This window comes from Lemur catta, chromosome 14 (genome assembly GCF_020740605.2).
Source record: "Lemur catta isolate mLemCat1 chromosome 14, mLemCat1.pri, whole genome shotgun sequence".
Classification (NCBI taxonomy): Eukaryota; Metazoa; Chordata; class Mammalia; order Primates; family Lemuridae; genus Lemur; species Lemur catta.
In genome coordinates, this window is record NC_059141.1 from 14,959,871 (window position 1) to 14,973,400 (window position 13,530).

A 13,530-nucleotide genomic window follows, 5' to 3' on the forward strand; every position below is an offset into this window, starting at 1 on the left:
AGAAAATATGAACTCAATCTATTTTTGTGGAATATTTTTCTTTAGGCATAAAAATATCATACTTATATGTATGTAAGGCAAATGTTTTAGGCACATAAAATGTCCATTAGGAGAAGTGAACATGCTTTAAAAAAAAAAAAAGATCCCTGTCATAGAACTACAACATCCATTACAATAAAGCAGTCTGAGTTAGACAGGAACACCCCCTTCCTTTCTATTTCCTCTATATTAGGCAGTAGTTTCAAATGAGGGAAAGATCTATAGCTTTTTAAAGAACTGACATGGGAACTACGCATTCACTTTTTGCAAAAGAGATAGTACTTTTTTGCAGGAGATAGGAAATAAAATTATGATTCATTCATTCACGAGGTATGAGCAATTGAAATCTCACTTTAAAAAAGGAAGAAAATATTTTTTTCTCTCATCTTCACATTATTTAATCTATTATGAGTAAAACTCCTTTATCACATCACCCTTTTATGTTTGATGTGCTATTTTTTTCCTTTAGCTATTCTCACATTTCAATCAGGGAAGCTGAAATCCCAAGTCAAATCTGAATGTGTTTACATGTCTGAACTCAAGCTGATAATATCCAAATAGTAAAGGAGGTGAGATCTTTCCAAAAACAAACATAGTAAGCTCAGTGATTCTTTTTCCTGTTTTGGGGTGGGTAGGTGGGGGCCTTAATCACACAAGCAACATCTCTGTTACAGTTTAGATAGTAATATAGTATCAGCATACATAGACCTATAATATAATTTATTTGAAATGGTAAACACAATTATGTAATTTTTATGATGTGTATCAATATATTTTATTTTACTATTTTATTAAAATTATAAATTAATGAAATCCTCAGTATGAATTCAAAGAAAGAAGCAGGACAGTAATTAGACTCATGACACTACTGTGTGAGCCAATGAGCATTGACAGCCAAGTTGTAAAGTCCTTTTAAGAAAAAAATGTATCTTAGTTTTTGCCTATGCAGATCTTAAACTGTAAACAGACCTATCCATTATTATTATTATTATTAGCATTATTGGACAGAAGCAGGCCCTCTATATGGGTATCCAAGTTCTGTACTGGTGCTTACAATTTGCATTTTGGTGAATGTATTTTTAAGACGCTACACAATAGGAGACTGAGCTACCCTGTTGAATTTTGAAAGCTTACTTTCATTTGTTTTGCTCCAAGTGTTGATTTAATTATACTGCATTATTATCAAAGCTGTATTATGTACTTTTTTATTCCTTTTACATGTGTTTGAGGTGAAGACCTTGGCTTTGTCTGCAAACAGTGTGTTTCAAGTTATTTCTTAAGTACTAAATAATAAAGAAAGGAGAAGAAAAGATTTTTTTAAAAGATAGCAGACAGTGATCACAAGGTAAAGGGTTAAATGTAAGATCTCCAAGAAACATTTTGAAGTTGATTAAGACTCCAGCTTTGCATTAAACAGTATCGCTTCCACATGAGTTGCTGCTAATACTGTTAAGGAGCAGCTTGAGAGCCCAGTGCGCCAGTGACCTCCTTCACCCTCCAGCCACCCACCGGGCCTTCCTGATTAGCATTCTACCTGGTTCTCTGAGGAATTCCCATCATCCCCTAGGAGCTCATTCCGTACTTCGTCACTGTAGGCGATCCGTGACCTTTTCTATAAAACAAAACAAAAAGAGAGAGAGCGAGATGAACATTAGAAAGTAAAGGCTTCGCAGCTTTATTGGTATCAAGGCTGATCATCTCAAACCTCGAGAGCCCCCTAATGGAAACCTATTGGCGACAATCTGCAAACCAAAGTAGTTGTAAAGTTCCTGAACTTGAGAAGTTCAAATGTAAATTAGAAGTTTTAAAAATGCCAATAATGAAAGAAAACCCTGCATTGTGTAAGTATGCTATTAATATTCATAAATGGATCAGAACTTGTACATTATTCTATACATCATTCAAATAAGACCATTAAGCTGAAATACAGCTATATAATTGTGTATCTGTAAAATTCACCAGATTTTAATTAAAACAGGAGTATATGGTTTTTTTAAATATTGTGGCAGGAAATGCACTCTAGAATTTAGGTCTTTTAAAATCTCTAATTCTGGGATAATAATTATATCTCCAACAATATTCTGGAATGCCTGGAATAGTATATCTATATTTCTTTCATTATTATTATATCACTAACCAGAAAGAGAGGGAATTTAAAAGCCCATCCACTGTCTAAACAATAATTTAAATGTCTCTAGGTTCTCTATAAATAATAGCCTAAGGAAAAGTAATGGAAGTGAGTGTGTGTGTGTGTGTGTGTGTGTGTGTGCGTCTGGTAAAACAAATTAAATTTCCCAGTCCCAGTAAATGAAGGCAAGTAGGCTACAAGTCAACTTTTCACAATCCCAGTAAATAAAGACAAGTGGGCTATGAGTCAGTATTTCACACACTGAAATTTTGTTTTACAAGAAGTCTGCCCTTACCTGTAAAGTCAGAGGAACATGTCTGCAAGCAATTCATGAATTATCTAAATGTACACACATTTGGAAAAGCTAAAAGACTGAAAATTAGCTGTGAAGCTAGAGTATGGTCCTTAGATCATACTTTAGCATCACTATTTAAGACCCAAATTCAGGTTTACAAGTTACTTTGTTGCCTTTTCTGTTTTTGAACTAAGCAAAACCAGTCAATTAAAAAATGGCAGTTGGAGACCAGTAATTTCTGCCTTATTTAGGGTCTATGGTTTGGGATTTAAAATTTCTTACCTGTTCAACTGTGATCTGAAAAATTACTGTAGTTTAAAGGGACTATCCATAATCCATGGGCAGAAGTCAACAATAAGATTTTAAATTAGATTTTTATACTAGTGAATGAGTAACACTTCTTGGCCACAAAGAAAATCATAATACCTTAAACATCAAATATTATAATATTAGAATTTAAAAGGACCTTAACAAGAGCAACCAGTAGACTTTAAATCTTTTTAAAGTTGCAACCTTTCTCAATTGGATTCCTTATCTGAACCACAAAACACAGAAAATTATTTCAGTGACTATTTTCTCAATTTTCCCAAGGATAGTACATGAGAGAAAATTTCGTTCATTACATATAATTGAAGACTTAGGGCTTAAGTCTTAGGCAGAACCCAGTTGAAAAAAGCTAAATGGAGTACAAATAAAAATAAATAAATCTAGACACCTCTTTGTTTTTTAGAGAAAGAAAAATCAGTCTCCTGTAATTCTAAAGTAGATTTGGTTAAAGTGAGACTAGAACCTCGGGGTCTGACTCACCACTCAGTGCTCTTTCTACTACACAGAATTTCTGCCCCAATCTATTATCCTCTGAATTGACTCAGGAAAAAAACCACAAGAATTGCAAAATGTTTCAGTATTAAGGAGATAATGGCATCCCCTCCCTGCCCTGAGACTCTACCTGGAGCCCCACTTCCCTGCCACAAATGTATATCTTATATCTTGGCAACTGCAAGAAGTCTATAAGGAGGTAAATAAAACCAACAATGTTGCAGAGAGAAGGACAAAGTAAGTTGTTAGCTTGAGGTCAGTAAAGACATCTATATCAGATCTCTTGACAATTCAGGAGTGACCCTACTCATTCATTTGTGAACATGCCAGACTTTTTACCATCACAAACAGCATATATTAAGCCTGCTTCTCTTATTGTATTTACTGAAGCCACTATTAATTAACTATTTCAACTGACTTCATACAGAATTATATTTAAAAATGCCAAATTATTAGGACAGTCCACTTCATGGCCTTAACACAATATTTAGATCAAGCCAAAGCTTTCTTTTGCTCATTTGGAGATCCCACTACAGCAGTTTCAAACTAGCTAAGCAAAAGTATTTTACAGCATTAAAGGAAATGAGAACCTTTAAAGAGGCTGTGGTATCAGAGCTGCCTTTTTAATTATTCATTTCATCACTATGGGGGACTAAAACATTCCACAGTATGCAAGAATATCATATGGAGATTGTTTTTGTTTTTCCCTTTTTTCACCAAAATACCAACAAATTGGCATAGATTGTTCAATTACATTATATTCTTATTTTGATTTACAATACTTCAAAAGAAAAAGAAAATTACAAATGTGAATCACTAAATATCTAATCTTGTTTTGGTTAAAATCCACTGCTTTTAAAAACCAGCAATTAACACTGTACATGCTCCGTAATAGAGGAGAGCTAAGGATTTATCCACAGTTGAAGGGTGGTCACTATAAATGTCATTCTTTATCATTGGCATAGTAAAAACTGGTCATTGGGATGGCTATCTGGATATAAGTAAGCAAATGATATGCCGAGTTTAACAAAGTGTTGTCTGACAGGACTTCTTCCTTCTCTTAAGGAATGAAAAGACAACTCATTTCAAATATTAGTAATAGTTCCTCATGAAAATGACACAACAATGCTGAAAACTGAACTCTTTTCATTTGAGTTTCGTTTTACAAAAATAAATCAAGACTTCGCTTTACCAAGAATTATATTTAGATGTCCAACATTGGTATTTTCTCATAACTTTTTATGATTTAAAATTCTAAGTAAGCTGATTGTAATCAATGATAATTTAGTCTGCAAGATCATCACTAAACTAATTGAATACCAAAATAGGGCAGATTCCTTTCAATGACAAACTGCTTATTTATTTATTATTATTATTTTACAGATAATTTTCTTCTAAAACATAAATAAATTATGTTTCCTTTTATGGACTTTTAAAAAATCTCATGCTACATTACTAATTATCTACATCATACTTTAATTTGGAAGATTCAAAGTTAATGAAACTGAAATATCTACTGTATCTTGATAACCCTAACTAAAATATTTTTACTTTACTATCAACTGTATAAAATCTGTACTTTAGCCAAATGCAAACATGAGAATTTGAGCTGGAAATGTCACACATTCAGCTACAGTTTGAAGGAACCCAATTCATAATGCATTTTATAAATAGTTAATGACTTCTATACATAAGCTAACCAGGCAAATCAAGAAATTGTCAACATTTTTAGTCTTAGTTGTCAGTTACCACTGTCTACTGGTGCTTTATATGTGGCTTCTGGAGAAGACAGAAGCTCTATGCAGTTTGTAATCTACTGCAATTTCTAGTCTGTACCATAAAAGTAGAAAAGCTTCAACTGACAATATTTGCCGCCGCCCCCCCCAACACACACGCAGAGTTAAATACAAGAGCATTCCTCACTTTTAGTTGTGTGTTTGTATAAAGCTTATTCCTTTTAACTTATATGCTTAGGTGGACTAGACACAATTGGACAGAAAATCTGCAGACTGTATATGAACTATAGAAAAAAATACAACAAATTAACAACTGGTTGTGACTCCTAAAAAGTTAGATGTACAAAGTTTCAATGGCTATTTTCAACTGATGACACAAGTGAGTCTTTGGTTACGAAAGTGAGAATTTCAGATTCAAAGCGATTTTCGATTTACAGTTGGTATATGAACAGGACTTTTGCATACTGATTGGATGGTTTTCTTAAAGCCAAGTTCAAACAAATACATTTACTCAGTTCTGTCTGGAAATTTTGCTTGAAACAATCTATGTACTTGACCCAAGCCTTGACATTTCCCAACTGAACTGAATGTGTTCCTGGACAGGCACTGCTAAATTAGAAACAAAACGAATTAACTTAGCTTAAACTAATTAAAAACTGTGATCTGTGGTGCCGCCTCCTGTATGATTCTACATGTGAAACAGAGTATACGTAACTAGAATGAGGATTCTACAGCCCAGCACTAGCAAAAGCATAACAATGAAGTTGGTTTATTACTAAAGCGTATATGAGAATTTAATTTCCATGGCGTGCACATGGCAAAGCAATTGCTTAAATTGCCTCACCTGGGAATTTAATACAATGTTATCATCAGACCAGCCACATTGTAAATAGATTTATAATGCTTTCCATGTGCTGTACTCTGTTGCATATGAATTAAGTAATGATCTGGTATTACAATAAAATCAGCTAGTTCCCACACCTGGCAGACAGGATATTTCACTAAATTAATACCCATACAGCCACATCACAAGGTATGGGAGAGGAAACCATCTCAAAGGCATTTGACTCGAGTTGTACATGGGAAGCAAATACTGCATGGCTATGTAGAATGTCACACTACATTGAATGGGCTGCACAAGACAATCTGTTTCTAACATCTGTATCACAGAATTAAGTCTTCCGCATTCCCATTCAATTTTGGCCTAATTTTCTTCATTCAGTACTTTAATTACTAATCAGCAATCCACAACATTCACAAATACTAAGAAAGCCCTTTATTCTAATCTATGTGCTGCAGACAGCCAAATAATTGATACAGAGTGCAGTATGGTTTGGGTAGGTAATGAAAGAACAGCTTGTCCTACTTCCTAATCAAATTGGTCTATAGAAGAAATGGTTAATAGATTTCTCCATAGGCCTAAAACAAATTACCCAGTCTGGCCAGACTTTTCCATTGCTTCTACCATGTCTTTCAGTCTCCATATATTTAATAATGCCCAAGGTTACCAGGTGATACATCTATTAAAAACTGCTATGCTTTCATAGCCAAAGAATTTAACTGCTCCTGTTATAATTAACACGTTGGGATATCTACAGAATACCATGAAATTTTATTTATTAGCTAGTCATATAATTGCTGGCATTCATTTCTCACCAAATTTTATCTGGTTCTAATTAAATAATATCATACTTCTGTAATGCCCAGATGGCATTTTCTAAACTGCATCTACTTTGGCACCAAGTATTCCATTTTTAATGTCACTTCTATTTCTCCATGGATAATTTCAGCTTTTCAGCCACACCCCATCCCACCCCTGAGCCAGGACTCAAAAAGGGTCATCAGTCTAGGACAGGAAACTTGCATTTTGGAGAAAAAAAATTAAAAGAAATTAATGAACTTTTGTTTATCACAGTGCTCTCTGTACTGTATTAATTTCTAACAAAAAGCAATTTAAGGTTAAAACATCATACTATATGGCTTAGGTAAAGGTAAAGTAACCTGTTAGGTAAATGTTTGATCCCTGGAAAGTTGTTAGGATGAAAAAGCACAAGATACTAAATGAAAAGAACAGAGATAATATTTCAGTATGTGATCTTGGTCAAATTAAGTTTTCTGAATATCAGTTTCCACATCTCTGAAATAGTGGTGTTAATATTTATTTCCCAGGGCTCCTGTGAAGATTTAAATATCATAAACAAATGGAAGCCTATCCTAACACCTTGGGTATAATAACCTTACAGAGCATGTTCAACTAAATATTAGTTGATAACATTGGAAAGGATACAATAAAACTAGTGCACATACATCACGGAACATATAAGTTAGTGCATCCTTCTTAAAAAATGATTTGCAAATATACACCAAAAGTAGCTTTAAAAAGTTGTAGTATTTAACCCAGTAATTCCACTACATTGTTTTGCCCAATTTCTCATTTTACAGTGCTGCAATTTTTGGACGACTTCCAACAGTAAAAAACTTTACTGCATTTCTTTAATGCTATCAGAGAAAGTAAGTTCCAATCTGTTTCTTCTATGTAATCATTCCTCTAAACATGGCTTGCTCTTGCTCAAGGGACTGTTTAGAGTTAAAGGTCAAGCTCATTCACTGGAAGGTGCACATGCCACATGTCACCAATACTGTGGCGTTAATAAAGGGAAAACACACTTTCTATCTATCATAAACTCATAGCCAATGGACCATATGCAAGCCACCAGAGAGAAAATACTAACACACCCTGCTGCTAGGCTACCAACAGAGTTGAAAAAGTAGGTTACCATGAGAATGCTGAAATAATCCATTGTTCTTTAGTATGCAATAACAGAAAAAGAGATTTAAAAAAATTTTTTTAAATGTTTATTTTATTATAAGCATTATCATTTATTATTTTTGCTTATACTTTCAAACACATTTTCCATGTCTGAAATGGATATTTATGTTTTAGCCATAAATAATAAATTATACATTTCCTCTTAATTGCTTTTTAAAATTTAGCTATAATATATTCATGACTGTATGTATATGATGAGGTTATATATGTGTATATGTATATATAGACTCTCACAAACCTATATGCAATCCATATGGAATAATAACTTTGTGTTTCACAATGCTAGGATAGACTTTTATTACACTAGGAACTCTGACCACGTTTCTGCTACATCATTTAATGATTTGCAAAACAGAGAGCCCAGAAATTACAAAACAGCAGTTCTTCATTTCCTCCTCCAGCATTTCTAAACTTTAGCCTGAAATTTTAAGTTTAGCATCAGTGTTTCAAAATGCAACAAAAGTTAGCTAGTATCATGGACCCACGTGCTTGCATATGCTGCAGTTTATGACCTTTGACACTGCTATTGAATATAGTGTGGCTGTATCTTAAATCATGTTAGCTTATCAATCAACAATTAAGTTACTTCATTCAGAAAATCAGCTCAGATAGAATGCCCAGATGTTGTTGTTAGCATCTGGAATAGTGTTGAGAAAATCTAATTCTTTAAAGTCTTTCTTAATGTAAAATAAAATAATTCCATAGACTCTACTTGAAATAATCAAAATGTCAAAATGTTTATTTTGTTTGTTTGTTAATGATATATAAATACCCTACACACCTCCACTGGAAAATTTTACTCTGATAAATAAATGCTATGCAACAGATGCTTCATTTGTATTTTAAAATGAACTACTGAAACAAAATATATAAATTTATTTAATTAATTCACATAATTCTAGTTTCCCTATGTAATCTTCATAGCATTGGGAAGGAAAGGGGATCATTCATTGGAAATCTGCCGATAGCCATAATTTCAAGCGATCTAGGCATCTGTATGCCTACATCTGTATAACTGACACTAAGGCATATACTCTGTATAACTGATACTAAGGTATCACATGAGGCATCATCTAGACCAGGCTCAAAGTTAGAGACAAAGCGTTCGAAGCCAGATGAGTAATCTACCCAAGGCCCCAGAGCTAGGAAAGACCAAGCAGAACAAGGTCAGAACTCATTTCTCAATGCTAGTGTTCTTTTCACTTTACTACACCACCGAGACAGGCTGGAGTTGCCCTACCTTCATTCCTCAAAGCCAAGGTTGACTGCACCATTCACCAAGTTCTATGAATTTATCATCAGTTACAAAGTTGCTTAGTCTGTAGATTTCGTTTCTAGTCACTCTCCTCAAAAAATCAATAAATAGATAAATAAATCAATCTTTACTTATACATTGTTGTCAACATCTGGAATATTGACAACAGTAAATTTGATGGTTCAAGGGTGACAAGTGCTTAAGGTAAAATGTTTTATTTGACACAATAAAATGTCTGATCTCAGAGGGTGAATCACAACCACACCTATGGGTGTTACTTAGATATCTCTCAAGATTAATCTTCAAAGGCTATACCATAAAGCAATAATAATCTACCTACATGGCTCAGAGCGGAGCCATACCAGTTATTAATATGTGTTAAGAATTGCCTGCTTACCCAGGGGATCTGGCAACTCTTGGTTAAAATTCTAGATTGGAACCTGATATCTCATAGGCAAATAATTTTTACAACTTTTTTTCCTAGTACTTACTTTTAGACCCATGTGACAGATTCTTTATTACAGAATATGCTGTGTTATAGTGAGGTTATAGTGTTCATAATTCAGAGATATATAATATGTCTTTTAATGTTTTATGGATATAGCCAATAAAACTGTAATGCTTAGGCAAGATAAAATTATTTTAGCTCAAATTTTCTATGAAAACATTTTGAAGGTTACTTTAATAAATATAAAAATTCATTTCAGGCTTGGTGGTATTGTCTAGCAAAAAAAAGAAAAAATCATACCTGATTCATAAACAACATGTTCTTCCTAAAAGATTCTCCATTTTCACTTGAATAAAATAAAATCCTACCTGATACTCAGGGGCTTTCCTTGATCAATTAAATGTCACTTCTTTTGTATCTTTAATGTTTCACTCTCTACTGGTTCACTTTAAGTACATGAACACTTTTAAGTGTATCCTAGCTTTATATATTTTAAAAAGTTATTTCACCCTACATTACATTCCCCAGCAAATGCCCAACCTCCTTTCCTAGCCAAGCTTTTTGAAAGAGTGTTTTACATGCACTAACTCCACTTATTCATGTCCCAATCACTTTGCAACTTACTACAAACTAGATGCTTTCCTATCACTCTGCAGGTCTCTCCAGGATCACCAATGACTCCCTAGCTGTCAAAATCATCGGTCACATTTTTTAAATAAACTTTGTATTTTATGGTAGTTTTAGATTTATAGAAAAGTTGCAATGATAGTGCACAGAGTTCCCATATAACCCACACTCAGTTTGTCACAATTATCAATCAACTGTTCATTATCACACATAATTATTAACTAAATTCCACCCTTTTTTCAGATTTCCTTAGTTTTTACCTAATGCTCTTTTTCTGTTCCAGGATCCCATGCAAGATTCCACATTATATTTAATACTCAGGTCTCCTTAGGCCCCTCTTGGCTGTGACAGTTTCTCAGACTTTCCTTGTTTTTGATGACCTTGACAGTTTTAAAGAGCACTGATCAGGTATTTTGTAGAATGTCCCTCAATTGGGATTTGTCTAATGTTTTTGTCATGGCTAGACTGGAGTTATATGTTTTTGGGAGGAAGACCACAGAGGTAAAGCGTCATTTTCATCACGTTATATTAAGGCTACATACTATCAAGGTGACTTTTCACTGTTGATGGTGACCTTGATCACTGGCTGAGATAGTGCTTGTCAGGTTTCTCCATTGTAAAGTTGCTCTTTTCCTTTGCTCATACCATACTCACTATGCATAGCTCACATTTAAGGAGCGGGGAGTTATTTATCACCTCCTTGAGGGAAGAGTACCTACATAAATTATTTGGAATTCTGCATGGGAGATTTGTCTATTCAATCATTATTCAATCATTTATTTATATCAGTATGATTATATGGCTATTTATTTTATATTTGGGGTTATAATACAATACTACTTCATTTATTTTGTTGCTCAAATTGTACCAACTTTGGTTGCAATGACTATTTTTCAGTCTTTTTTTTTCTTTTCTTTTTACTTCTTGATAGCAATCTGACATCATTGTCCACTTTTTCCTTAGCAGTTTCAGCACCCCAGAATTCCCTTGGAATTCCTCCTATCTGTCTGGCCTCTCTTTCTCAGTCTTCTTCATCGTAATTTCTCTCTTGATCTGCCATAAAATGCTGGTGTTCCCCTAGGTCTCTATCCTTAGCACTCTTCTTACTCATCTGAATGATCACATCTATACCATTATTAGGTTCTAATTATCACCTAGGGGCTAGCAAAGATGTTTTCCACATATTCTACACACAAATCCAATTCCTATTGGGCACCTTAGATAATCTAAAGCCATCTCAGATTTAACACAAAGTGGGGTGTCATCTTTCTCTACATACTGTTCCTCCTGTTTTTCCTAATAATGGATGGTATTACCATGCACATGGTCTCCTTAAATAAAAACCTAAAAGTTATCCCATATCAAACCCTTATTTTTCAGCATGTCTACAGCTAGGGTCCAGGCTATATTTCCAGGATTTTCATTACCTTATGCATTAGTACAAATTCTTTCCTCGTAACTGTTATTACAACATATTTCAGCCCTCTTTTTATATATGAATTATATTTAGAAGATGCTTCGACAGAAACACTGACATGTTTTTAGGCAGAGGTAAGCCAATTGGTAGTCTCAGCTGCTCATCTTAGGGAGACCCCTTAAACCCTATCTCTAGCAGACTATCAAAGGTATGAAAGAATCATTGTCTAAAGATATAACTTATTTCAGGACAGGAATGTTAACATAGAAAGCAAATTCATGCAACAAAAGCTGATATATTAATACTATGGGAAAATACTAAGCAACAGACCTCTCTCCAACTTTATAAGTCAATACCACATTTCTTTTTAATTTCAAATACAGGCATATCTCATATCAGCTATTTTATTGTTCTCATGAGTTAGATATTCCCATTTTTTATTATGTTGAAGCTTAAAGACCACCATTTCAAACGAGATGATGTGCATGCATATTTCTTCTTTGTTTGTCTGATTTGTGGACCTGAGGAATATGGATTACCTCTGTTATCTGCACAAGAAGCTCTGCTACAAGCCTGGCATTCAGTTTGCTTTTATCTCTGAGACCCCAAATTGTACCGTTAGGCAACAGAGGGCACTTATCTAGATTGAACTGTCATACAAATAGATTTTTGTCAGCCATTCAATTTGTATTGGGGAACATGCCAACAAAAACAAAACCCAGCAATTTAAAACAACAATCCTATCCTCTAGTGACAGGAGCAAATTGCTGTATTTCAAATGAATAAGAATTACTATAGATCGCACATCTTGCATATGGGTGCTACAGAAAGAAAAATGTTCTGTCTAGTTTTTCCTGCAGTGGTCTTCCGTAAAGCAAGCAAATAGTCTGCTTAATACTAATAAACATACAAAAAAACCCTACTAACAAACAGGAATTAAATGTTATCAGAGGAGAATGAGGCTGCCTAATAAAGATCCAAGTCAAAATTCAGTGGCTACATGAGGAAGGTGACATTGTACTGCATTTTGAGTTTCTTCTCTGATCTACGGTTCCTCTAGGAATGCAGGTAATACCTTTGCCCACAAAACAGTCAATCTGAGTAGTGAGACCATAATTCTCCTTGAGCCTAAATTGATTCTGGCTCTGTGTCTTCAACAGCCACAAAGAATAAATAAAAACTTTAGTGAATTGACCTTACCACAGTTATACCACATCTCGGGCTATTTGGAAGAATATTCAGAGTTGGTCTGTTCAAAGTTGATGTTAATCTCAGACATTAAAGACATTAATAACTTAAAGCAATAAAAATGTATTAATAAGGTTTTCACAATTAACAATAATATCAATCTTCTTATCAGTATCTAAAATAGTTTAATCTCCTCTCCATTATTTTTGTGTGACTTAAATCCTGCTTCCTTTTCTTTAAGCCACATTTTTATTCTGGATCTTTTGTAGCTAATCCTTCAGTGAAATTCAGTCTTGGACTTGTGGAGTCATAAACTACTGTAAGGGAAATAAGCAAACATGCAAATTCAGCCCTATGACTCTGCATCAAGCTGAACAGAAAATAAACAAATGTAAAGGTCAAAAACTTCAATGGAACTCACGTAATTTTACTAAATAGGAATCTAATTAGTTCAGTTATTCAAATGCAAATGTTTACATTTTAAAAATGAGTTTTCTTCAATTAAAATTATATAACAAGAATTTAGCACTCTGCAAATTTCTGTAATATGTCACTTGGCAGAGCTATAGCATTATATGTTGTAGCAACAGGGGTTTATGTCAAGACTTGAGATTTCTTTAAAGAACAGGTGGCTGCAATCCTAACACTCTAGGAGGCCGAGGTGGAAGGATTGCTTGAGCTCAGAGACCAGCCTGAGCAAAAGTGAGAACCCATCTCTACTAAAAATAGAAAAAATTAGCCAGGCATG

The 13,530-nt window shown here is 34.0% G+C and overlaps 1 protein-coding gene across 4 annotated transcripts in view; it reads right to left on the reverse strand.

Annotated features, from left to right (window-relative positions):
• VTI1A (vesicle transport through interaction with t-SNAREs 1A) overlaps nucleotides 1-13,530 on the reverse strand; it is a 327,835-nt gene that overhangs the window by 255,887 nt on the left and 58,418 nt on the right. For all 4 annotated transcript variants that reach the window (XM_045568128.1, XM_045568127.1, XM_045568130.1 and 1 more), the window contains exon 4: nucleotides 1,574-1,651. In XM_045568128.1, the coding sequence (XP_045424084.1) occupies nucleotides 1,574-1,651 (78 nt within the window). The remainder of the gene's footprint in view (nucleotides 1-1,573; nucleotides 1,652-13,530) is intronic.